This window comes from Branchiostoma lanceolatum, chromosome 3, assembly GCF_035083965.1.
Source record: "Branchiostoma lanceolatum isolate klBraLanc5 chromosome 3, klBraLanc5.hap2, whole genome shotgun sequence".
In the NCBI taxonomy this organism is placed as follows: domain Eukaryota; kingdom Metazoa; phylum Chordata; class Leptocardii; order Amphioxiformes; family Branchiostomatidae; genus Branchiostoma; species Branchiostoma lanceolatum.
Window position 1 is genome coordinate 17,064,038 of NC_089724.1, and position 25,838 is coordinate 17,089,875.

General features: G+C 42.6%; 3 protein-coding genes across 3 annotated transcripts in view; 1 reads left to right on the plus strand and 2 right to left on the minus strand.

Moving 5' to 3' along the window:
- Positions 1 to 25,838, minus strand: part of LOC136430674 (Fanconi anemia group I protein-like) — a 34,416-nt gene that overhangs the window by 1,690 nt on the left and 6,888 nt on the right. The window contains exons 14-33 of the mRNA XM_066421470.1: positions 25,698 to 25,755; positions 25,259 to 25,439; positions 11,897 to 11,984; positions 9,269 to 9,399; positions 7,937 to 8,125; positions 7,409 to 7,531; positions 6,987 to 7,157; positions 6,593 to 6,766; positions 6,043 to 6,164; positions 5,556 to 5,717; positions 5,097 to 5,276; positions 4,744 to 4,807; positions 3,704 to 3,806; positions 3,199 to 3,290; positions 2,573 to 2,741; positions 2,195 to 2,322; positions 1,646 to 1,811; positions 1,352 to 1,536; positions 861 to 977; positions 424 to 525 (exon numbers count right to left, since the gene is read on the minus strand). Of these exons, the coding sequence (XP_066277567.1) occupies positions 424 to 525; positions 861 to 977; positions 1,352 to 1,536; positions 1,646 to 1,811; positions 2,195 to 2,322; positions 2,573 to 2,741; positions 3,199 to 3,290; positions 3,704 to 3,806; positions 4,744 to 4,807; positions 5,097 to 5,276; positions 5,556 to 5,717; positions 6,043 to 6,164; positions 6,593 to 6,766; positions 6,987 to 7,157; positions 7,409 to 7,531; positions 7,937 to 8,125; positions 9,269 to 9,399; positions 11,897 to 11,984; positions 25,259 to 25,439; positions 25,698 to 25,755 (2,705 nt within the window). The remainder of the gene's footprint in view (positions 1 to 423; positions 526 to 860; positions 978 to 1,351; positions 1,537 to 1,645; positions 1,812 to 2,194; positions 2,323 to 2,572; positions 2,742 to 3,198; positions 3,291 to 3,703; positions 3,807 to 4,743; positions 4,808 to 5,096; positions 5,277 to 5,555; positions 5,718 to 6,042; positions 6,165 to 6,592; positions 6,767 to 6,986; positions 7,158 to 7,408; positions 7,532 to 7,936; positions 8,126 to 9,268; positions 9,400 to 11,896; positions 11,985 to 25,258; positions 25,440 to 25,697; positions 25,756 to 25,838) is intronic.
- Positions 13,127 to 20,304, plus strand: LOC136430675 (beta-1,4 N-acetylgalactosaminyltransferase 1-like). The gene is made up of 9 exons (XM_066421471.1): positions 13,127 to 13,695; positions 14,748 to 14,921; positions 15,231 to 15,378; positions 16,326 to 16,506; positions 17,141 to 17,227; positions 17,453 to 17,637; positions 18,505 to 18,645; positions 18,855 to 19,092; positions 19,503 to 20,304. The coding sequence occupies exons 1-9, from the start codon at positions 13,334 to 13,336 to the stop codon at positions 19,691 to 19,693; spliced, it is 1,707 nt and encodes a 568-aa protein (XP_066277568.1). The 5' UTR covers positions 13,127 to 13,333; the 3' UTR covers positions 19,694 to 20,304.
- LOC136430677 (uncharacterized) lies at positions 20,709 to 22,828 on the minus strand. Its single transcript, XM_066421474.1, has 3 exons — positions 22,681 to 22,828; positions 22,513 to 22,564; positions 20,709 to 22,379 (listed from the first exon to the last, which is right to left on the minus strand). The coding sequence occupies exon 3, from the start codon at positions 22,174 to 22,176 to the stop codon at positions 21,175 to 21,177; it is 1,002 nt and encodes a 333-aa protein (XP_066277571.1). The 5' UTR covers positions 22,177 to 22,379; positions 22,513 to 22,564; positions 22,681 to 22,828; the 3' UTR covers positions 20,709 to 21,174.

Sequence of the window (25,838 nt, forward strand, 5' to 3'; positions counted from 1 at the left end):
TATCAAACCTACATCAAACTGTTGATGTTTCATGTTAGACCCTCTTTAAACTTCAGCCTGCTAAGATAGCTGATAGGTGCTTAGAAGGCAGCAAATTTGTATTGGTCATGGGCAAGGTAGCAGGGAGTCAAGTCTGATTGTCTTTCACTAACAAAGTGTTCAGTCCCCAGTAACTTTACTGGTTGGTTACTGGAAGTTGATTGGTTGGTTGGTCTGTCAACAAGGTTTTAAATGGTTTAGAGATATTACAAGGACAAACAGTACACATAAGCTTCATCTTCTTACACCTGTGAGGATGAAACACAAAATGTTTCATCACAAAATGTTAAGGTTTTACAATGTATTAACTGCTTTTTTGCAGCACATTTATTGATCTGCATACCCTAACTTTCTGTGGGAATGTGGTTTGTTTATTAGATGTACCTTCCTGGCCTGTCCTACTGCATCTGATGATGTCTTGTCCTTTTTCTTCCCTCCTTTCCCCTTCTGCTGGTCACGCTGAGCCAGCTTTTCATTCTGGGCAGCCTGCAATGTCAGAAGTACTATTTAGTGAGATACCAGTCATACTTCTCTAAAGTATACACTTTTCTAACAATTCATTTTACAACATAACAACACCAAAACCACTTAAGTCTCTAGATCTGCGGCTGTACTTTCTTGCAGGGTGCAACATCAACAAACCAAGTAAGAAGAAAGATCTCGAGAGCAATAACTTGACATCTACATATTTTTCAAGAATATTTCCAAAAGATCTGATGATCTGTACTTCTCAGGATAAAGAATGTGCAAGTTGTGAGGGTCTGTGTCAATATGGTTGTTGATGTAAAGCTTGAGTAAACTGTCTGATGTGCGAGCTCCACCTGTATGTATGTGATGAGAGCGTAGGCCTGCTGGGACAGGTGTGTTCCCGACAGCTTCACCAGCTTCTCAAACCTGGGGGACAGGTGGCCCACTCGCTGGCTGTACATGGCCAAGTACTACAGGGCACACAAAAGTTTCAAGGTTTAAAAATTGTTACAGAACGATGAGAAATACTGCATTGGAAAGGTCTGTGAATAGTTTCATCGGGTTCAAGTATCTATTGAGATTTATCACAGTTGTGCAAGTATTGACATAACAGGTGACAGGTGACTGTCATTTCGAGCCCTCTTTATTTGTAATTTATGTCATAGGAAAATGAGACTCTTGAATCACATGCAAATGAATTGGACAGGGTTTTTTCTTGTGAAAAACTCTTTCAAAACAAATATACGAAGAGAGCGTAACAGTTCTTTGCAAAATGAAGTCATCAGTACTATGACATGTGTAAAGCATTACTGCCAAGAGCGTACATTACTGTCCAGTGACTTACGTATTTGGCCAGTAGTGTGAGGTTATTGTATAGCTTGACGAGAGACTTGAGCAGAGCTTCCACACTGGCGCCCATGGGAATAGCAGACTGCACCAGCTCGTGGTACACTGTCACCAGTGTGCCCAGCCTCACACACACCGACTTCTCATGCCCCTCTCTCTGGGTGGGGCCTTGGGAAGGGGCATCTGTGAAGTGAATAAGAAACTTTGGTACCCAACAGTTTCTAAATTTAGTGTCTAGCAAACCATTAAAAATAAAACTGCTGCAATTGTTTGAAGATCATCGGTAACATACCCTCAGCTGCAGCACCGCCCCCTGACAGTTCAGCCTTCATCTTCCCGATGACCCAGTCCACCTCCTCCAGCACCCTGTCCACCTGCCCCAGCACCAGGGCCAGGACGGGCGGCGCCGTGCGCGGGGTCACCAGCGCAAACTGGGTCTGGTCCTCCACCTCCACGTCCTGGGGAGGGAGGGACGGCAACCATCAGGAACATTTTAAAAAAATAACAGAAAATGTGGGGAATTTGGGTTGGCAGGATATAAAACATCAGCAGTACAGATGCACAATGTCATGTTACTTGGTATTTAAAACATCATTCGTCATCATTAAAGATGGCAGGGCCTCTATTCAAAATCAAATGACAGTTGAATTTATATCTGGATGGTGCAAGTGTGAAAACACTGATGCCTGCTTACATACTGTATCTGGTGTGGCCATCATAGCAGTTAATTACAGTGAACGTACTATGCAAAATTTGTTATGCGAAGTTTTTTTAACAGTTTTTAAAACTGCTCATTTGATGCCCCGGTGTCACTGATGTAGCTGTGAAGCAGGTTCCATACCTGGTCGATGTCCCCCATCTGACTGTGCACGTCCTGCGCCAGGTCCCTCAGGACAGTCAGGCTGGTGGAGGTCTGCGCTGTCAGGCTGAACAGCAGGGACAGCAGGGCCTTGGTCATGCCACTGTCATCTGGGGAGAATCAACCAGTATTGTCTGTCAACAACTCTATCAACAGACATTACAAGATTGCCTACTCATCAATTTCTATACACAAGGAAGTGTCGTTTTCTATAAACAAGGAAGTGTAATTTTCTTATTTCCTTTTCAAAGATGTTTGGCACTCCATAAAGCAACAATTGCTTCATCCACTGTAATGATAATAACTGGGCAACCTAAAATTTGCTTAGGGACGAATTCCTTGCACTGAAACAAAACCTACCAACATTCTGCTCGGCACACAGCCGGTTAACCCAGGCATGCAGCTGTATCAGGTGGTCGCTGTCAGGTGGCAGATGCCGCGACAACAGTGAGATAACGTTCACCAGCTGCACTGCGTCACGTGGGCTGACGTCATCATCTGATGATGTCACAATATTCACCACCATTCGCTGTGAAAGATACAGCATCATAAAATTAATGTGCTACATGTACATACAATGTAAGGTAGGCTCTTTGTACTTTCTACCTACAAGGAGCTCAGGCTAAAAATATAACTACTGGAGCCCAACCCACGTTTCTATTTTCATTGTACTACATGTATCTTCTGATTAATTGCTTTTCTGGAATAGCTCTAGCAGTCTTGGGCAGTCAGTATTTCAAATGCTCTTGATAGTCCTTTGAAGTCAAAGATGACTGTCAGTGTTTCTCATTCACGTCAGAAGTGACCTCATATGGCTTCTGAGTCCAAAACTTGAGGTGCACAGACGTCCACACTTCGCACACTAGTGGTCTGTTGTCAGGACTGCTGTTGCTGCTGTCCTATGGTGTTTGACCCTTGCAGCATTTAGGTGCTGCCTCCTTTCTTGAAAGGCAAAATGTTGATAAAAACAAAACCTTCATCCCTACCTGGAACCTCTTGATGTGGAAGTTGACTCTCTCCTGGTCATCCATGTTGGTGACTGCCTCCTCCTCCTCTTCAACATCATCACCTCCTGGTTCTATAAACACAAAACACTTTGACCTTCAGCCTGCTATAGCTATAAGTTATAAGGTAGCCATTTGGCACCGGATTTGTGTTGGTTATTGAGTTTGGCAGCAGGGAGAAGGTTAAACAATGTTAAATTGAACATTAAGTTATTTTAAAAGCATCAACGAAATTAAATCAAGATCCCTACATTCTACTGCTAATGAATCTGCATGAAAGTTTGGATTTTGTCTCATAGAGCAGGCTGTCTTCTGTATCGACATTTTTATTTCCTGTCATAACACAGTTTTGAAAGTAGACTTCTATGGGTGGGTGCATTAGTGCTCCATATTGGAACTGGTACAAGTTGCCAATGTACAATGTTTGGTGCTGGAGGCTAACTACAAACTGTAGAACAATAGACAGGTGTACAATGCACATACAGACCTATCTGTGTCAGGAAGGCTGCCACCTGGTCAGGATACCTGCTGCAGATGATGTTGACAATGGTGCAGAATCCCTCCAGACACATGGCACTGACTGCCTTACCCTGGGGCGGGGAAGACAAGAATGATAAATGAATCTTTTGCCTTCTATGACAGATGCTTTTTCCACCACTTTCATTGCAAGAATTAAAGAAACGAAAGGGCCTTTCACATACAGTCAGGTTAACAGACATTAGTGAAATAGCACTACGCAACTTGGATAACACAGTTTTTGTACACAACCATTCAACCAATGAGTTAATATGTAGTCAATGCTTCGGTGACCATCAGTATTGCTCCGAGGAAGGTGACAGATGGTCACTGAAATGTCAGTTAGGTACATGTATTAACTCATTGGTTGTGTACAAAGAACTTATGTTATACAGTGATTTTCCAACCTGATGAAACTTTTCACTGAAGTACTAGGCAACTTGTTTACATCTTGTTAAATGTTAATAGATGGTACTACAATGGCAAGAGTCCCATAAGCAACATGTTATAATTGCTATAATTGTCCTGTCAGTAATCAAAACAAACTTTCATTTTAGTGCTCCTCCTGGTAGCAAACCAAAGTGTACATTGTTGTATATGTATACATCACTAAAACCACAGGGACAGTAATTTCATGTCATGCTAAAATCAAGCAAACTTTTAGATATTGAAAAGCTTGTCATATAGTAGAGATACCTTCAGCCTCTGTCACGCATAGCCGACTATGGCCTCCCAACCTTCTCTATACCATGGTTGGGAGTTTGTCGTGAGCAAGGTCATCTGTAGTTGGGAGTTGGTTGGCAAGGTTGACTACTACTTAGTCTTTAAAAGTCCTCTGCGCCAGCCAACCATAAATTTTGAAAAAAAAAAAAATCGGAAAAGGCATATCTGCTTGGATGTGCACACTGGAGCTAGAGTAAGATGGATTCCAGGCTACTCCCAACCCAGTGCCGACCTTAGTTGGTGGAGTCAAGTTGTGGGAAGGTCTTAAATGTGTGACAGGGGCTTTACCTTGCTCCTCCTTCCATCCTCTCCATGTGCCTGCAAGTCGCTGGTGAACTTTCGCAGGAGAACTCTGCATGCACAAGAACAACTTAATGAAGTTGGGTCAAATGTTATAATGGTTCTTTTGAAGGTTTTCCGGTCTATCAATAGGTTAGAAATCTGGGGCCTGCAGCAGACTACAAATTGAACTGTCTATGGTAACACCCTCAATGGGCACCAATCAAGATAACATTTAGCAAAGTCCGGTAGTGAATCTCACAGAAGAGAAGCGATAAGAAGCAAATTTGACATCTTTCCCAAATAAAGCTGCAAATTTCAGGTCTAAACTAAACTCCAGCATGAGACCGAACCAAGCCTACCTGGCCATGTTGCAGCAGTACTTGTACAGTTTGTCCTTGTTACTTCCCTCACTGCCATCTGTGTGCCCCTTGTCGCAGACTTGCTGGATCTTCTGTTGTGCCACACTGACGATAAAGCGCACCAAGTCCAGGTTCTCCCGCAGTACAGACAACCCTTCCTGGTGTTGGGGTACATCGTCACTGCAACAGAGACACAAGACAAAAATGTACTAGTGACATAAAGAGGGCTCGAAATGGTTCTCCCTGCATACCTGCACTCTTGCAGGACAACTGATAAACTACAATTTAACAAGACATGAGAGAAACTCTAAATATTTCACAAAGGCATAAGTTCTTCAAACATTTGTTTTAACGAGAAACTTTGAATATTTCTCTGAGGCGTGAGTACTGGTTCTTTGAAATTTTGTTTCAAATGTTATAGTGGACACCTTCTCCCTGTAACGTTGAAGTGAATCTCACCTGAAGAGTCCTTGGAGGATTTTTGCTGTACACCTGATGGTGAGAAGACTGCGTGCGACCTTGGCTCCTCCTGACTTGCCCTTGGCTGACTTCTCCTTCATGGTCTCTGCCAGCTTGTTGTAATTAAGGGACAGCTGAAGGAGCTGCTCACATGACTCTTTGCTGGAAAGAAAAGGAAGAATAAAAAAAATCATCACACACTGAGAGCAACACTGTACTGTAAGTCTTGAAATATTCGCAATGTTTGTATTTTTCACAATTTTCCCAGTGCATCTCAATCGCGAAATAATGGCAAAAGCTATTTTGTAAGCGAGAATTATAATAAGCAAAGTTTGCGATTTCTACTGGCTCTTGGTGTTTAACCAAACCTTTTGCATTTAAGGCACATTGACTGGGAGTCATTTCATCTACACAGTGTGTTACAAGTAAAGCAACAAAATTTACTTGTATTTGAAACATCAATTAGAAACATTTTGACTTGACTTACCTGAAGTCAGCAGACATGCAGGTATGCTCCATCAGTACCTCATACAGCCCCAGCACCAAGATACCAAAGATGTTGTTTTTCACACCAACCCCACTGTTCATGGAGAAGTCTGCAGACTTGTCCTGGTGGGGGCAGGTCAGGAGAATTCAGCATGTCAAAGGTCAATCAAACGAGGGGGGAGATGATGCTTGGACAGGACATTGTAGGAAATTGGAAGATCGTCTTCCAGGAGCAGAGAAATCAAGGTTTTGGTAGTTTTCTTGACAAAATATAACACAACCATGTCCATTTTACACATAACATGCTCCACTCACGGGCACATGCCATCCTCGGGTTCCTAACTTTTGGCTTCCTGTAGCTGCAGGCCTGCTGAAGCAATTTGGACGCAGGCCGGCTCAACCTTTGCATCCTGCTAGTCACTGATTGCTACTCAGCCAGGAGAGAAACTTGGACCCAGGCCAGTGGGAACAAACTTGAACACACCCAGCTGAGACAAACAAACAGACCGAAAAGTGCCCCTCCGTTTTCCCAGAGATAACAATCTCCTCACCAGTTCAAAGTCCTCCATCTCACACTTGATCATCCTTCGCGTCAGAGATTCCAGGACGGCACCCAGCTCTGATTGGATAGCTGTCAGTGCCTCATCATCCTCCGGCTCTTCTGATTCGCTGGCCAGCTGCTGACACTTCAGCAGGCACTGGACCATGGAGCACAGCAGGTGACCCTGGGGTGAGAGGTCACAGGTTAAGTTTCATTAACCCTATGACATGTTCTTGGAGTAGTGTCAAAGGTACATAAGGACCAACAGTGAATAAAGTAAATAAAATATCTTGACCTTTGATAAAAATCCATTCTGTTTGCAACTCAGTAACACAAATATAGATACAGCTGTTTACCGTCAATGCTAAAAATCACAACAAAACAACCATAAACAGCTTGCCCACCAGAGGCTCTACTAAGAAGACCTGGTCTCCCTGAGCTGTGATGCAGGGGTCCAGTTGGAGGGGAGGCGTCACATCATCTTCAGCCTCGTAGTACCGCCTGAACTGCGACAGAAGCATCTCTAGGATGGGGGGCCCCAGGTGGGGGTTCCTGCTCAGAACATCGTACATTCCCTGCGAAAGACAAACAGAGCCTGACGTTGCCTGAGAAGTAGTCCAACAAGTCAGTAGAACTAGAAGACTCCTCTCTGTTATCAAAATCCAGTTTTATAAATTAAGAGGCCTTTTTATCGTAAATCTTGTTGATGGAGGAAAAGCTTGGCTTCATTTTGAAATTTGACAGACTTTCGAAAACTCGAAAAACCCGAATCTTACAACATCAACACATAGTCACTGCAAATGACATCATCAGCACATAAACCCACCTCGTACAGCAGCAGCCTGACGTCGGCCTGTTGAGTCAGACACCTGCGGAGGTTCCCCAGGATCTCCAGACACAAGGCCTCGTTCCCCGCACTGCTGGGAGGGGTGTGGATGTCTACCTGGATCTGTTCAATAAAGTACAACATTTTTCAATATCCTAAAAATATATATCATTTCAAAAACACTTTCCACAATGAATAGAGGGTTATCTACCACTGAAATTCAAGACAATAGCATGTCCAGAACACAAGATATCAAAACCAGAAATCTTGCTGCAGTACCATGGAAAGCTGCTAGGGGATCCATAATTTGATCATTTCTTCATTTTACCAACACCTACCAATTTTCCAAATATCATGAAGATTCAGATCACAAACAGACACACACACCAAGAAACATAACCTCCTTGCAAAGATAGTAATGATAACAATGGTGACAAATTGTAAGGCTGTACATAACAAACTTTGTGCCAATTCCTTTCCTACTGCTTGTCTTCGTCCTAGGTTCTGTATCCATCATGTATCCCTCACCTGGCTGAAGGAGAAGGATTGGCTGCAGGACTGGCTGCAGGGCAGCCCTCCCAGCACCTTGAAGTGGCGCAGGATCATGAGGAAGCCGGTCACGGCCACCTTACGAGCGTCTGCCTGTCGGGAGAACATCGCTTTCCTCAGCACCAACATCAGGGTGTCCTTCAGGGGCATGCTCAGCTTCAGCAGGGGCTGGGACACGGTCAACACAATAGTTCATGTCATCATTTTCCACCATCAGCTTCTTTTGAATAAGGGAGTTCGCAGTTAGGACTGTGCACAGAGAGATGCGTTGTTGGTAATGTGTCAAAGGAGAAGGCCCCAGAGACTAACAATTCTAGTCAAGAGCTGTTCACAAGTATGGGGCCTTCACCTTTGACTTATCACCCACAATGCATCTCACAACGCATACACAGTTGGAACCATTAACTTAATCTGACTGGGGTTCGGGTTAGGGCGTGGTAATCTGCCAGAAGTGCATGGTTGTCACCCAGATTTTTTGCTTGATGACCGTTATACTGTGCATAGATTTTTTTAATCTCCTGAAAAGCCTGAGTTGTAGTATTTCTGGGCGTGAAGCTGGTTTGCCATTGAAGTATTTTTTTGTATTAGTCCGTTTTATTGCCTGATGACCCAAATAGCAGCATTTTTTATGCATTTTCAATGAATTTGCATCATTGGAGATTGGGAAAAAGTTATCACATGGAGCTTTTCTATTTTCATTTTTTTTAAGGACCAGGAAGTATACTGTGCTTTTCCCGCATATAAGCTGTTACTGAATAGGAAAACTTCTTTTCTTTCAAGCAGCTTTGATCAATACAGTGTGAAAAATTTTATCTTTCTGGCCCAAAATTAAGATTTTATTATAATAGTTTCAACCAAAAATAAAGGGACAAAATAAAGTACTGTCAGTAAATAACGACTCCTTAATTTGAGTGCATTTTTGATAATTATGTATGTTTAAAGATCGGGTCTATGTTCAATTGTTCCTTGTTAGTATTCGTGCGCATTCACCATAACATGTGCCTCATAATACTGTACCACTGTACAGTACACTGTAAGTACTTAGATAAGGCATTAGACGGGCGAACCTTTCCACGGTGGTTTTAAGTTCGCGGTGAAGAGTTTACCGCGAAAACCATGAACCACCGTGAACATTTCTGCATTAACAGTATCACTATCAATATTGGTTTAATAATAAACCATTCAACATATCAAGTAGACCAGACCATGAACCTAAACCTGGCAGACAGGAACCGTTGGACCTGATAACGCCGAACCAGTATCCACGCTGGGTTGTAGAAAAAAGTCTTGGACTGAGTAGAAAGTTCTCACCTGCACAGCCTTCAGAAGGCCTTCAGCTGAAGCTGCAGGCAGGTAGGACAGGTAGTCAAAAGAGTCCCGTACTTTAGGCAGACATTCCAGTAGAGTCTGAGGCACAGTGCTGACGGTGTTGGACAGAAGCTCTAAGAAAGGAATGGATGCATCCTGTTTAGTAAGTATTCTTTAATGCTTATCATAAATTTTATTTGAATGTTGTGTCCACCATCATTTTTACCTTTGCCAGATGGTCATATTCTAGGTGGGGTTTGTCTGTGTGTGTCTGTCTGTCTGTCTGTTGGTCACAAATTTATATCAGGAACGGCTGGGTGGATTGGTTGGTAATGTTGGTAGGTTGTGGTTAAAAACTGGGAATAAATCAATTTTGGCCCCCCTGGCATTTTCACGGTGCTGCAGTGGAAACTTCCAGTTTTGATATTTCATGCTCTGCATAACCTGTGGTTTTGATTTGGCAGATAGCTTTTGGAAGTGCTGGCACATCATATGACCAGAGTTCCTCATTTTCTTCAGTCTACTCCTTCATGTTTAATCTGTTCTACAAACTGTTGTGAGTTTTTGATGTGGTAGTTGTTTCACTTACTCACTCTCTCCCATAGCTTAGTCAGCCGTCGGGGCTGCATAGCCTGCAGTAAAGGCTCTCCACTGCTGGCATTCATCTGCCAGTCTGGCCATCTGGAGTTGTTTACCAAGGTTAAAACATACAAAGGCCAGGCAAGGAATCCTCCATTGGAGAGACTAAAAGATCACTCAAGGCCGGTTCCTTGAACAAAACGTCCAAGTTCAACAACGTCGGAAGTGTCACCACACATACATATAGAGTCACCTGGACACTCAGTTAACGTTTCACTGGACAAAGTAAGAATCCTGGGCACAGAACCAGACTTTTTTGCAAGAGGAATGAAAAGGCCATCTACATCCAGGCTCTACAACCTTCCCTCAACAGAGACGGGGGCACCATAGACTTTCTGCAACATATGATCCACTCCTCACCAAGTCGTATTCTATCTGCATAACGTGACGTCACAGAAACAGTGGATGGCTCATTCCTTGAAAATGACTGGTCAGGAGCTTTAGCTCGAGTGACCTTCTGTTAAGGTTAGACTTTCATACTTTGGGCAACTTCCGTTATTTGGGTGGCGAAGATAATCAACTGATATGATTTATGCAAATGAGATTGAATTTGGCTAATCAGTCTGACACATTTATAATGTATCAGTTATAAAAATAAGTTTGTGAATATTAGGCATCCAGGTCAGGAAAAGAGGAATAAAATTGAATCTTTACAACTGGATGTTTCAAGCGCCCATCCGGCAGCATTTTTTCAATGAGAAGAAGTTGCCGGTTGGGCGCTTGAAACGTTTGAGTTTATAAATGTATTTATCCAGTAGTAAAGATTCAATTTTATTTCTCTATCAGTTGTAAAGTTTCATATCATTTAGCAAAGGTATGAGGTAGTGGAACACTAGTTTTCAAAATGTATTGAGGCATTAGGACAGTCAGCCTGAAAGGCAACTCTTTTCTTCAGCATCTACAAAATCTTGAACATCAATCAAACAAAAAATCAAACAAGTTTAAATCTTAAAAATAACGTTTCTGTTGCAATATTCTTCTTCTTCTTCCGTAATGTCCATCTGCCGATGAATTGGCAATAACTGACATGTATCGGGTCGGGTCAAAGGTCAGGCTCAGGGTTGAGGCGGGACTGGACACTGGGTGAAGGTGGTCAGAGACGGGGTCTGGACAGTGTCTTCAGACACGGATGGTGCGGGGGAAGAAGGAGTGGAGTCGGTACGGCAGGTGATGCGCTGAAACTGTTGGCTGTGACCTCTCCGGCTTCTCCTGTTGCTGCTAGGCAGGGGCTTCAGGGCGTCACATCTCACTCATGCCAGGTCTTGCTGGATCTTTAGATCATGGTGAGTCTGATGGAGCGGTGACAATCTTGGAGAGATTCAAGCCCACTGTAGTTGGTCCAGCATGTCAGAAACACTGGAGGCGTTTCTGTGTCGATTCAGGACAAAGCGTGCAGGCCCTACGCTGGATCTTCCGAGCTTGTTGATGTTCCGGTTGGTGTAGGGGTCACAAATGCAGCTAGCATACTCCACAATTGGTCGAACCAAGGCTTTGTACGTTGAGTGGCTTTCTAGCATGTGTCAAGGGCAGCTGGCTTCACTTGCCTGGTTTAAAAGCCATATCCCACTGGCTCTCCCAGTCTTCCAGCTTGTCGAGGTCATCTTGCAGCTTTGATGGGTCTTCAGGGCAGGTGATCAGCCGGTACACGGCAGTGTCATCAGCGAATAAACGGGAGGTGGAGGAGATCCTCTCCGGGAGGTTGTTAATGTACGTAAGGATAGCTAGAGTGACCTCCTTTGTTAAGGTAAGGCATTCATACTTTGGGCAACTTCTGTTGTTTGGGTGGAGGAGATGATCAACTGATATCATTTTTACATCCCTGAGACCCTGACAGTGCAAACCTTCTGTGTCTCTATGGCTATATTGATCAGCCAGTGAATGGCATCAGCAAAGCTATTACAGTGTCGTATCAAAAGGATTATGGCGCATTTTCACATACAAGTTCACAATCTCATGATGGCATAAACTTGGACCCTGATCTATTTGACGTACCTATGTAGTGGGTGACAGGACTGGTTGCCTTGGTAACAACTCGGTTCAGGATCTGCTCCAGAATGTCAGACCGCACCATCTCATGAACCTGCACATACAGGGAGCAAAATATTTCTTTAGAACCTTAAAGTTTTATACAAAAGAGGAACTTGAAGTTATGGGGGATGCAAGGGTAAAATTCTGAAGCAAACGAAAACAAAACGAAACGGCCATTAAATCTGATACATGAGCTAGATATATACACCGTCATACATGTACATTGATTAAGACACATCATTGCATTGCATCTAAAATATGTGTCTGTAAAAATCATAACTAGAGTTCAGCGACCTCATACTTCAATGAAATCTTTAGAGCTTTAATTTGTAAATTTTATGCATTCCTAAATTGATAGAAAATCAAACTTTCCTTTCTTCAGTTATCCCCTTTAGAATATTTCTACAAAATGCCATTGCAGTTCCAAAATCAGATCTGATGTTAGTGGGCCCAAACCTACCCCACTTTGTACGGACGTCAAAAGCTGTCTGCCACTCAAATGACAAGACCACCATGTGTCTGGGTCAAGAAGTACAGTGAAAATACTGCTATGTGTAAATAATAGAGTTTTCTCACTAATCATGCAAATACCCTCAAATTTTGCATAATTTGTATTTCATTTTGTACATAATTGTCTAAGATACCTACATACCAAAAATCATGAAAATCCGTTATTCCCTTCTTGAGTTATCCTCTGACTGAACTGGTCGCTAGGGCAGTAGGGGGCCCAAACGTATGTGCCTTCTTCCAGAGCATGAGAGCTATCTACCGCCTACAATTTGTGACCAAAGCATGTCCAGAGCGCGAGATATAAAAAACGGACATTTCGCTGCAGTACCTAGGGAAGCCGCTAATACAAGTGCATCCATTCATGCATAATGCCTGGCTTTGTCACAAATGACATGCTCTGCTTATTGAGGCACAATACAATGTGACAGGTGTTACGTTCTTATTTATATGGCCACACATACTTCATTTGATGTATGGCACCCATTTTAGACTATGGGCGGTTATACTGGCTATACAGATACAGATTGTCTGATCTACAAAATTGTAACTTTGATTTTACATAACTATGTCAACACAATTCCCGGCTTGACTCACAGGTAAATTTGGGGTGAGGCCTGATCAGTAAAGTAAGGTCAACATGGGACAACAGTAAATGTGGTACCCATGGGAGGTGCATTGTGATTGGTGAACTTTGATTTTACATAACTATGTCAACACAATTCCCGGCTTGACTCACAGGTAAATTTGGGGTGAGGCCTGATCAGTAAAGTAAGGTCAACATGGGACAACAGTAAATGTGGTACCCATGGGAGGTGCATTGTGATTGGTGAATGACTGGGGCTTCGTGCTGGTAAAAAAATCCCCCCAAACAAACACACCGACAGGCAATGGATGTTTACTGCGGAGTTCATGTTACAGACGGTTGCAGTTCTGCTCTGCTCAGGTAACCAAGTCACACAACTTGAAGATTCAACCTGTGGTTGCAGCGCTGTTATGGCAGTGATGAACTTCAGTCTTCCTGAAATGCGGGTCCGTAGTAGGACCAAAGTGGTGGCTGCAGGTCTTTTGTTGCTACTAACCCTTGGGACCATAGTTTTCCAAGGGACCAAGGTGGGCAGTCGGTCAAGGCATGACATCCTCTATGCCCCATCAAGTTGGCAGAACACACAAAAATCGCAACTTAACAATGACTACCCATGGAAAGGAGGTGGTCTACAGCACATACCCTATGTGTGGAAGGATACTGTCGCAAGGTACGTAAGGGACTGTATGATATTTAGCGGGGGGTCGTCTGTTGGGAGGGCCTAGGAAAAAAAATTGACCTAGGGGGAGGGCATAGGAAAAAATATTTGGCAAGGGGGGAGGGCCTAGGAAAAATTTTTGATCTCCTACAAAATGTCTAAAAATGGGCTCCGAACCACTAAATACAACCATAGCTTCCTGCTAGGAGTAGGATTGGAGCACGTCCCGAACAGATACAAGGGTAAGGTTAGAATAGGAAATGATTCTTATTTTGAGGTCTGCTTCAGACCTGGCATTGTGACCTTTTTTGAGTAGCAGAAAAGCAAACAAAACATGGAAACTTTGAAGTGTCGTGGCAACAGGTTCTGAACCGACTGCCATGTTTCCTATGACAGCTCATGACTATGATGTCATGAGCTGCAAATTAACTCATCTAGCATCTGGCAGCTGGAACAAAAAATTGGTATGATTTGTAAGAGTCGATGTTCAATAACATCAGAAGGGTGTACATTTTGTACAAATGCCTTTGTTCACTGCACAATATTTATGATGGTTGCTTGTAATCAGGAACTGTTGTATTTTAGTGTAATTGGTGACACAAGCACTTTAAGAAGAGTTTGTGCAAGTAGTGAGCCGTTTATCATTTTTTGGCACATGGACTTCAAAAGTATTTTTCGTGAAGTCCAGTGATCCAGACATTTCTGTTATTGGACCTTGTAAAATCAGTGATCAATGTATCAAGCCATCTCATCATAACAGGTGTCACGCCTCACAGCAAGAGCACAAACCACATTCTGTTATTGATAGGTCTAATTAGTCCTAAAACAATAGAGGCTAATTTAGAAATCATTTCTCGTTTTAGACATAGTTATCTAAATTGCTGTTGCCTTAAGCTAAACAGTGTATGTTAAAAAGTGCCCTTCTGCAAACAACTGAGGTATAAACTACCTGAGGTAAACTAAACTAAACTAAACTTATGCTTTAGATGCATTTGTCACTGAAACATTGACATTGAACATGTTTTGAAAAATCGGATTTGACGGAAACAATTTTTGTCCCCTAGACGTGTTCTTCCAGATGGCAACTGCTCCTGTCCAGACGAAACTCCACTGATCTCGATTCCCCTGTACCCTTACGCATCTTCCAAATACTTTGGATCTGATTTTGCTTCCAATCCTGATGAGCTGAAAGAGGTCATGAACCAGCGCAACAAGGAGAAAGAAAGGCTTGAACAAAGGTCTGTGATACTCAGCAAATCGGTCATAGGAATGTTATCACCATTGGGTCATCATCTTCTAAAGCACAGTAGGTTTCAATGTGTAAAGACTGCTATATAAAATAATGATACTGAGCAATGGGAACAATTACTAGTCAGTATGAATTAAAGCTCACATATCGTGTACATGTACGTGACTGACACCACATTCTGGAAACAAGGCAAGCATGAAACATTTGGCACATTTTGGTTTGGCACAGTGCCTGGCAGACAGCCAACTACTTGAACTAGACAAAAACATAACATGATCCTTTCCCATGTTTCCCACAGGGCTCCTCCTCTAGGTCCAGTTCTTTTTGCAAACGGGAAATCTCCCCTCAGCTATCCAACACAGGGGCTGCGGGTTGAACCAATGGGAAGCATTGTTATTCCAGGTTTAAAGCTAGAGGAACTGGCTGAGCGTACGGAAACCTTTGATGTGAGTGAATTCCTCAAAGTATGCAAAATCTATTGCAAAGAGGGAGACACTAATCTAGTTGTGGGTTCTCAGATTTAAATGTGGGATCTCAGATTTTGAAAAAAATGGCTGAGCTTCAAGATCCACTTGTACATATTGTACTGTAAATTCAATTATGTCTGCGGGGAGTCAATTTGGTGGTAGATGGAAAAAGGATGTTCCAACTGTTAAGTTTGTACTGTGGTTGAAGTAATTCTGCAGTACGATAGGAGTACATTGGAAACACATTATTCATTAACAGGGCTCAAAATAGTGGGTGCATGTGCACCCTTGTGCACCCAAAATTGGAGCTGTGCACCTGATTTTTTTTACTGTGGGTGCACCAGTGCACCTAGTTGTTTTTGTAGGTATGGTAAAAGAGGTATTGTACACTAGTTTACAGAATATCATTGAAATGTAAGATCAGAAAAAGCAATACAACCATTTGTTTTACTTTATTCTATATATATACGGCTGCCAACAACTTAGAATTACAGATTGAAATTCTTAAGAGAGGCAGTAGCGTAAACTTTGAAATTATGCTTTGTTGACATTCAACTTTATTTTATGTGGTGCACCCGAAATTCATTCTGTGCACCTAATTTTTTTGGTTGGGTGCACCAGTGCACCTATTTCCAAAAATGAATTTCGAGCCCTGATTAATATTGACCTCTCCACCGCGAAAACTGCATACATTTCAAGATTTACAGTAACAGCGTCTGAGGGCATAAAGTGGTGTGGCCTTATCAAGCTAGGAGAACCTTTTATCAAAATGAACCCCAAGGAAGGTTTTAATAAAGTATATAGTATTCTATGGGGACTCATTGCAGAGTATTTTCAAACAATAGGTTCAAAATGCATGTTCAAAATACAATTGTTGTATGGGCGCTCGTCTTAACCACACATTTCTGACTTTCTTCTCTACTCAGATTCAACTAAATGCCCAGTTAGGAGTGCTGACAACCCTAGCAGACATTCCCAGTGTTATTGTAGAAGGTGGAGGAACCAAACACCTATCCATCTCTTCTGGGTCACTGGATCATCTCAACAGACAGCTACAGTTTCTGGCCTACACCAACACAGACTTTGATCCAGACACAGTGGACTATGGTAAAACTCCTGAGAAACTTGAAAGTGTCTATCTTGGTTTAAGGTCCCACTGTACTGAATTAACTATATGTACTGTACTATTAATAATATATACAACTTAGATCAAAATCAGGGGATATCTAAGAACTATCAAGGTGCTAACAAGACTTAGTGATTACATTGTATTCAAACTAATACCTTGTTGTATTTTTCTGATTTGACATGCTCCCTATGAACATAGACTGCATCTCATCAATAATGGAACTACCTTTCTATGAAACAATATAAAAAATTCCTTTCAAATGGACTGAAATAGAACAATGCCTCAGGCTATTGACAGAATCATCCTGCAACAGAACATATGGCAGGCTGCTATTGAAAGGATCATCCTAATAATGGAATCCATCCCACTATTGACAGGATCCTGCCAATAGTGCAAAAAATTCTGTTATTATGATCCTGTCAATAGTCACTCCTCAGAACAAACTGTCTTAAATTTTGTCTTTATGTTCTTTAACTATCAAGATTGACAGTAAAGGAAAGCGATCATGATTACAAATCAAAATGATAATGCAATCATCAATATTCACTTGTTGACTGATAGTTTTGGTTAAGAGCTTTCATTTACAAAACTCTTTTATCTCCTTTTTATCAGCGGACATTAGGTATATCTACTTCCAAGGAACAATTCCCATCCGAATTCAGCATAAGAGATTTCTGCAAATATTTGACTTCCCTCAAGGTGAATTTTAACTTGCTATTTTTGCTCATGATATTTTAACAAATAATCTGTCAATGGAAATAATTCAATGTAACACCGTCAATACACATTTTGTGCTACAAAGTTGATTGTTGCACTACATTTGCTTTTCCCCTGTAGTGTTTCTGATGAACTGATTCATGTTTAACCACTCAAGGCATAGTATAGGAGGTTGCATGCTAAAATCATAGTCTATCATTTTTTCAGATGACATTGCAGCAAGGGTAACCATAGTGACAAAGACCTTCCTCAGATATAACATGCTACTACAGCTGATTGACAGTGTGCGTCAGTTCTACCCTACCATCACCATCATCATCGCAGACGACAGTGAACACCCTGAAAAGGTCGAAGGAGAAAATATAGAACACTACATCATGCCATATAAAAAGGTAAGGAGCTAAATTTTCCTTTAAAGTCTCTTACGTTCTTGCATAAAATGTTTGAGTCCCTGACCTACATTTTTCAATAAGAGTACAACAGAAATTTGACAAACATATCCGAAAACCAAATATACATGTACCAGATGGAATAAAATTGAATCTTTACTACTGGATAAAATTACATTTGTAATTACATTTCCAGTAGTAAAGATTCAATTTTATTCAATCTCCTTTCCTGACCTGGATGACTAATATTCACAAACAAATATACCACAAAGTGTGGGTTCCATCATAACTGTAAAGGCTTCAATATTTCTGCACATGAATCGACAGACCAATCATTCTATTTTGAATAAAGCTATTCCAACAAGTAACTGAGTAACTTATCTTAGATAATATCATGGACAAGTCAATCATTTATCAAACAGCAATCCAGGATTGTTAGAAAATATTTAAATGTTTCTCTTGATTTGTTGTTAGCTTATTTGCTGACATCTCTTGGACAAAGGTCGTAGCCTTGTAACTTAAGTTGTAAGTTCTTTGAATTTCTTCTCTAGACTCTGAGTTACTTGTAGAGTATAGTGCTAGGGACCAGAATTCTGAATCAGGTCTAATCTCAAAAAAATCCCTATGGGTATCAAAAGGGCCAACCAGTATATATAATATATATATATACATGTATATGGTGGCCTTTTGGATACTGGTTGGCTCTTTTGATACTGCCTTGCCACCCATTGATCTGCTTGGAGATTGAATTAGCTCTAGATGATCATGATTACGTTGTCATTCAAGTACCTGCATTATTGCTTGATGCAGCTTGAAGCTACTGAGTTTTGTTTTAGAATGTGCAAACATTAATCTTGTAAATCAACACAGGGTTGGTTTGCAGGGCGTAACTTGGCTGTCTCCCAGGTGACCACACCCTACTTTCTCTGGGTGGATGATGACTTCATCTTCACACAGAAAACAAAGATTGAGCTTCTTCTACAAGTTGCCGAAAATACAAACCTTGACGTTGTGAGTTTAAAATTTTCAATTAAATTATATACTGTTAGATATGAAAATATTTGCAGTACTTGTGAAACCTTACATGTACCAGCTCCAAGACATTTTGTATCAATGTAACTAACTAACATCTAGTATCTTTTAATTCCATTACAATTGTTAAACATGTATACTACATTGTATATGCATCATTCGAACTGACAGGCCTTTCATTCTCTCAGATAGGTGGTGTGGTGAGGGACGACCTTGGCCTTGCAAGACGATTTACACATAAAATCAGAATTGAGGATGGAGATGACCTCGGCGACTGCTTATTCAAAAGTAAAGGATATTACCACGCCGTAGAAGGGTTTCCAGACTGTGTGTTGGCTGACGTCATCATTAACTTCTTCCTTGCAGATACAATGAAGGTCCAAAATGTTAGATTTGACCCTAGGCTAGCGAGGATTGGCCACACAGGTACATGTACATTGATATTCAACCATTGTTCTTGATACCAGTCAGATTAGAAGTTTGAGTAATTCCCACCCCACACCAGGTGTATGGGGCAGCACCCACCTCCGTTCTACAGCCCTAAGGCCACACAGCTGTGCAAGCATGTTTAACTTTCATGCTCTTTCCTATGTGCTCGGTGCAGATAAGGCAATATATACCATGTTTATCATGTTAGGGACTTTCCCCACAAAGTTTCGAAATTCAAACAACACAAACTTTTTCCCATGAATCTAGATAGAAATACTTAGACTTAGATTCAATGTCACACTTGCACCTTTATGTCTAACTTCTGAATAACAGATGAACCCAGAGAGTGCATGAAATCATCCATGATTGTTAACATTTCACACACTGTATCTTGTTACCTTTTTCAGAATTCTTCATGGACGGCCTTGGAAAGTTACGGGTGGCCTCTTGCTCCCACGTTGCTATTGATCATGCAAGCAAAATATGGCCACTTTGGCAGGACAAAAAATACAAGCAGTTTCGGGATCCAGTGAATGCCGAAGTCAACAAGAAATCTTGGTTTTATAAGTACAATCTAAAATGCATTCACTCTGAGTAAGTGAATAACAGTGAAACACATGAGGCAATCGAACCCGGGCCCATCAATCCACAGGCCCTATGCCATAAACCTAGGCTAAAACGTCTGGACCAGTTAGACTAGTCAGTTAGTGGCGCTTGAACCCCACTGTTACACTACTCTCCCTTTTCTTGACAAGATTCGTCCTCGAATCTCCAAGCTCAATTATCACTGTGTGGCACATTTTGCCATCACTCACAGGGCCGGTGTGGGAACCACTGAAACACAAGAGGTAAGCAGAACAGTCTCCTGGCTCCCGGCGATCGAACAGGCCCTGCCAATCCACGGACCGCACGCCATAACCGCTAGGCTAAAAGGTCCGGACCAGTTAGACTTGTCAGTTAGTGGCGCTTGAACCCCACTGTTACAACAGATGTAAAGGGGCGAATTTGTTCAATGGGTGCAGCAGTGCTTGACTTAAGGTTGTTTAGTTTGCAACCTTTCTGCAAAACTCATATTACAGTATGTTTAACTTATCTATTGTTACATTTTGACACACTGGCCCTGTGAGTAATGGCAAAACGTGCCACACCGTGATATTGAGCTTGGAGATTCGAGGAAAAATCTTAAATTGAAAAGGGGGAGTAGTGTAACAGTGGAGGTAGGCTCTGGAACACGAATTGGCGAAATTCGAGACACGAATTGCGCCACGTAGAGGCGCAATTCGTGGCGCGCAAAGCGCCACCGGGGGGCTAAACTCGAGATCTCGAATTCGTCCACGCGGAAGCGGTAGCGCGAAGCGCAATACAAAACCGGCACTGACATGGCTCGCATAGCGCCACCGGGGGGCGAAACTCGAGATCTCGAATTCGTCCACCCGGAAGGGACAACGCGAAGCCCGCAATGTAACCGGTTACTGACATCATGAGTTACGTAACTATATGTCCAACCAGTGGTGGCAGCGAAGCGCATATTTACGAAACACGGACCCGAGTATCGTCTTGCGATTTAGCCATTCTGTTAAAATTAACTTGAAATATATTGTAGTCAGCAATCGTTGGTTTGTTAATCACCGTTATATCAATAACATTCCGTTTTATTTGCTTTCACAGGACCTGGTTACGGGGCTGACAAATCGCTAACGCATTTATAGTGACAAAAATAGTGCGATAAGACGCAAGAATGAGACAGTATGTGTTCTTAGTGTCAAGAGAACTTTAAAAATATACCACTGAAAGTACAAAGACAAGCACCAAAAAAAAACGTTAGTCCAATTTTGTCTATTTGTGAATTTGCTGCAAACTACTTGTCAGCACTATGATTGTCGATTCAAATCCAAAATGGCTACCACGCAAATATGATGCTATCCCAGCATTCTTTGTAGTTTGTAAGCAGACTATTTCCAAAAACATCCGAATGTTAACAAAATTGACAAAGGTCGTCAGGTAAGTTAAAAATAAAGCGATTGTAGAAAAAACATTGTTAAAAAAACTGCTAAAAATATATAATGATACTCATGTGCATCAGTGATCTGGGGTTTTCCGTCGAGCATCCATATTCCTGACCGCCAAGAACAAGGAAGCGTGAAACATGAAGTTCGGAGGCTTCATATACGACAGCTGTGACTTCATCCTGGCGAGACCGGAGTTGGCTTGCTCGTTGACCTGGGAGTTGATAGTGCGGATGTCCACTGAAGCGGAGTAGCTGTCCATACAATACCCAAGTGAGCAACCGACATGGCCTTTCCAGTGGAACCTGTTAACAAGAAATTGAGTCTTCTTGAAGAAGTGCGGATCCCTGTTCATCACATACCTGTGCAGCTGGCAGGCGTTGTCGTACACGATGGTTCTAGGTGCCGTCTTGAACCGCGTCCTGATGATCTCGAAGGGGTGTTGGGGTGATTCACAGCTACGCATGACTTCGAACCCAAAACAGACTCCATGAGGACAGAATAAGGTAAATAGGCCGGGAGTTAAACTGGGATGCCCGTACGATTCTTTCCGACAGCTGTCAGTCTCCTTGCGTTTCCTCGCTTCATTCATAGCAAACCTAGGCAAACCACAGACCAGAGAGTAGGCAGGGAAGAAGGAGGAATGCGGAGATTCAGGGGTAGGGTCAGGAAAGCTGGCAGGTACTTCAACAGCCTCAAAGGTCTCATGCAGAACAGCCATAAGAGAGAGGAGAACCGGGGAGACGTCGGAAGGGATGCGACCTGCTACCGTTACGCTACAGACAAAATCCGCCAGCACTGGTGCCCTCTTCTGTAGATGTCCAAGGTACTTATGGCAGCTAGAGTCAGTCAAGTCCACCTTACCTCCTGCTACTCTCTTGACGATACGTTGGGCGACATCGTCCCAGGCGATCTGTGTCATCCCAGAGACAGGAGTACTCATCGCGAGCTGCTTCAAGAAAGAGCTGTACGTTGACGGAGCGCGAGTCGTGTGTCCTTCTTCCTCCAGACGCCTGAGGACGGTTGTCACATCACTACGGCCACACCGGTCCAACTTGTCCTGCAGGTCCTTCATCTCAGCCTCGCTGATCTCCGACTTACCAGAAGACTTACCTGAACTTACCTTGCCCGAATACCTGAGGAGGAGTCTACGGGACTTGGCACAATCGATGAAGACCCTCTCGCTGTGCCTCGATCCGGTTACCACAGACAGGTCTTCCGTCGCTGCTGGGCTGGGTTGATGCTCCAGAAAATCCTTTCGAAAGCCGATCGCCGTTCCTAATGTTTACATAAATCTAAATTAGACTACCGTTGCGTCATTAGGTGACAAGAAAATCACAGTGCTTCACAACCCATGCTACCTATATTCCATAGATACCTATATTATATAGATAATTAGATGGCAGCATACCGTCACAGATAATGGTGCTTGGCTCCGGCCCGCAGTGGTCGCATGTGAATATCTGTGAATATTGAAATGATTAAAAAAATAGTTTGAATGTGACAAAAGTTGAAGACAAAAAGTTTTCAGGGCATCAGGCTCAACCAAGAATCAAATAAAGCACATCCGAATTCGTACCTTTTTCCAGTCAATGTCGAGCCTCCGGGCCCATGTGTTCCACCCCTGTCGGAACGTCTCCCAATGAACCTCCTGGAATTCATTCAAAGGCCCACATGTCGCTCTCGTCCGGTTGCAAACTCGCTGTGTAGTTCTCAGGGGCTGGCGACCTTCCAAATTCATATAAGTTAAATATTAAACAGAATTCGTAAATGTGCACTTCGCCACCTCTGGTTGGACTCCTTGGTCTGTGCGTGTTTTGTATTACGATTAGCTGACTACAATACATCATAAGTTAAACATTAACAGAATGGCTAAATCGCAAGCCGTGTTTCGTAAATATGCGCTTCGCTGCCACCACTGGTTGGACATATAGTTACGTAACTCATGATGTCAGTAACCGGTTGCATTGCGGGCTTCGCGTTGTCCCTTCCGGGTGGACGAATTCGAGATCTCGAGTTTCGCCCCCCGGTGGCGCTATGCGAGCCATGTCAGTGCCGGTTTTGTATTGCGCTTCGCGCTACCGCTTCCGCGTGGACGAATTCGAGATCTCGAGTTTAGCCCCCCGGTGGCGCTTTGCGCGCCACGAATTGCGCCTCTACGTGGCGCAATTCGTGTCTCGAATTTCGCCAATTCGTGTTCAATGGCCTACCTGAACAGTGGGGTTCAAGTCAAGCAGATGGTGGGAAAGGCCGCAAAGAAGCTCTACCTCCTCAAAAGATTTAAAAGGTTCATGTTATCGCGTAATGACCTGATCACGATCTACACATGCTACATCAGACTAATCCTAGAATACGCAGCACCTGCCTGGACCTCTGGCCTCACCAAAGTGCAAACAGAGAAGCTCGAACAGATTCAAAAACGAGCCTGCCAGATCATACTGGGCAACGACTACATTGGCTACTCCCACGCCCTGCAACAGCTAGGACTCACAACACTGGCACAAAGAAGAGAGGACTTGTGACTCAACTTTGCAAGGTCTCTGATGGAGTCCAACTTCAGGGACTGGCTTCCGAGCACAAGAGGGGACATATCCGGTCGTAACACCAGAAACAAACTGAAACTCAACACACCACTCTGCCGCACAAACAGACTAAAAAACTCTCTGATTCCGTACCTTGTAACCCTGCTGAACAAGTGACTTATCTCTTTAACGCTCCCATGTTTTCTCTTCTGCAATTGTATCAAACAGCACAATCATGTCACAAATGTTCCAATGTTTACTGTGTCAGCTGTCCTTACATCGTTTTATGTGTTGTAAATTCAAAACTCACTTGTGTTTTAGACTTGCGCCATTGATATTATTTAAACTTTGTATATAATGATATCGTTTTTAATGGGAGCTCATGTGTAAATACCTACCCAATTCAGACTTGCAAGTCTGCCACGTAGTATTTTCAATAAAGTTTCAAAAGTCAAATGAGTGGTGAAACATTCTTAAAAGTTTTTTCCTCTATTCCCATAAAAGATCACAATCTTTTGATCTTGTGTAATTTTGTGTGGTATAGACAGGCTACAGCGAATTGCGCTGACATATTCAACAGTGGATATAATTTGGCACTTTGGGTTTATAACGAAAATAATTTTGACTGTGATGACTACAAATGTGGCTATGGATAAAATAGTTCTGCATTATTATGTACACTCAAATCGGGTCAATCGTTCATACTGTTACTTTGCTCAAATCAGAAAAATTTGCAAGGGAGCTGCGAGGGAGCGGAGCAACCAAGTTGGGGGATTTCCCCTTCCATGGTGTGGAGATTTTAGAGAATGTTATATTAAATGGGGCATTCTAAGGCTTCCTGAGAGGGGAAGTTACTGCCAGACAGCTCACAGTTGAAGTGTGTGGCCACATGTGACCCAGTAGCATCCCTAGTCAATCATAATTTTATGCTTGTCAGAGGATCTGCTCCCCTAGGGTAAGGGGACACATGGTCAGGGCTTGGGGGTGCTGAGTCCCTTTTTAGATAAACCCCTGCATCTTACGTCCTATGTGTGACAGGCATAATAAACTGCACTTGAATAAATCTCCATGAACCATACTGTCATTTATTATTTTGAAATCTAAATAAAAAATTACCATATATCAGCTATTATTATCAAATCTCAATTGCTCAAAACCAATGTCAATCTACTTTTTGAAATTCACCGCAAAGAAGGATTGACATGTGACTATCACCTTTTCAAAATGTCAACCCAGACCAGACTGTAAGGTTTGATCCGCTCACACCGGAAAGGACCCCTATCTTTTTTTATAAGTGTGGTGGGTTGAATTTTTTTACGTGCTCGAGGTGTGGCTCTCCTCAAACACCATTTAACGTCCTGTCCCAGGAACATCTCTAACTGAAGCTAGGTACTCGTTTTCACATGAGTGAAGAGAGAAAAACTGTGTAAAGTACCTTTCCCAAAGGCACATCATCAACAGGACAAATCAAGGGACCCTGGATTCGAACCCAGGATCTCTGGATTCTGGGACAAACACCCTGACACTGCTCCAACGTGATACCACATGGCGTCAATCAAAACAGACACAATGATGACGAATAAAACTACAAGTAGATTTCCCATCTGTCAAAAGAATAGAAAATCAAATGCTGACCTTGAATGTGTTGACCAGTATCTGGGCGCCCAGACTGCATGCCAGCTGGGTGGGGGACTTGGGTGTACCTCCCGATGGCTCCACCACCCTCCCAGCAGGGCCCAGCTTAGGGCCAAAGGAGTCCATGAGACTGAAACCCAGCTGTACCAGACCCTGTGTCACATGGTCCCAACCGTAAGAACTAGAGGGAAGTAAAGTCACATCAGTGCAGGAAATACCCCGATGCAGCAGGCAATTTGCAAGGAAAACTGTGACTACATGGCAAAATGTAAAGACCTGCAATTGTGCAGGCCAAAAAAATCTCACACTAGATTCAGTACAAAGTATCATGAATTTTCTTTTTCTTTAATCCATTGGCTATCATGCAAATGTTGTCTTTGAACAAGCAGATCTGCAATTTCCATATTTATATACCAGTATGAAATGTCATCATTCCTACCTGTTTTTAACAGTTTCCAGCAAAGACTCAGTCACATTACTGGACTCGGGAACCATTTCTAAGAGAGAAAGTAAACACAAGAATGCATCCTGTCCAGTAACTTTCTCTACCATGATATCTGATTCTAGAAAAATTAATTGA

Bases quoted from the DNA above. Each gene is read 5' to 3' on its own strand.
- LOC136430675 (XM_066421471.1), top strand. From the start codon at position 13,334: ATGTTTACTGCGGAGTTCATGTTACAGACGGTTGCAGTTCTGCTCTGC. The intron at 15,379-16,325 runs GTGAGTGAATTC...TTCTCTACTCAG, and splicing joins AGCGTACGGAAACCTTTGAT to ATTCAACTAAATGCCCAGTT. The intron at 16,507-17,140 runs GTAAAACTCCTG...CCTTTTTATCAG, and splicing joins TCCAGACACAGTGGACTATG to CGGACATTAGGTATATCTAC.
- LOC136430677 (XM_066421474.1), bottom strand. From the start codon at position 22,176: ATGAAGGACCTGCAGGACAAGTTGGACCGGTGTGGCCGTAGTGATGTG.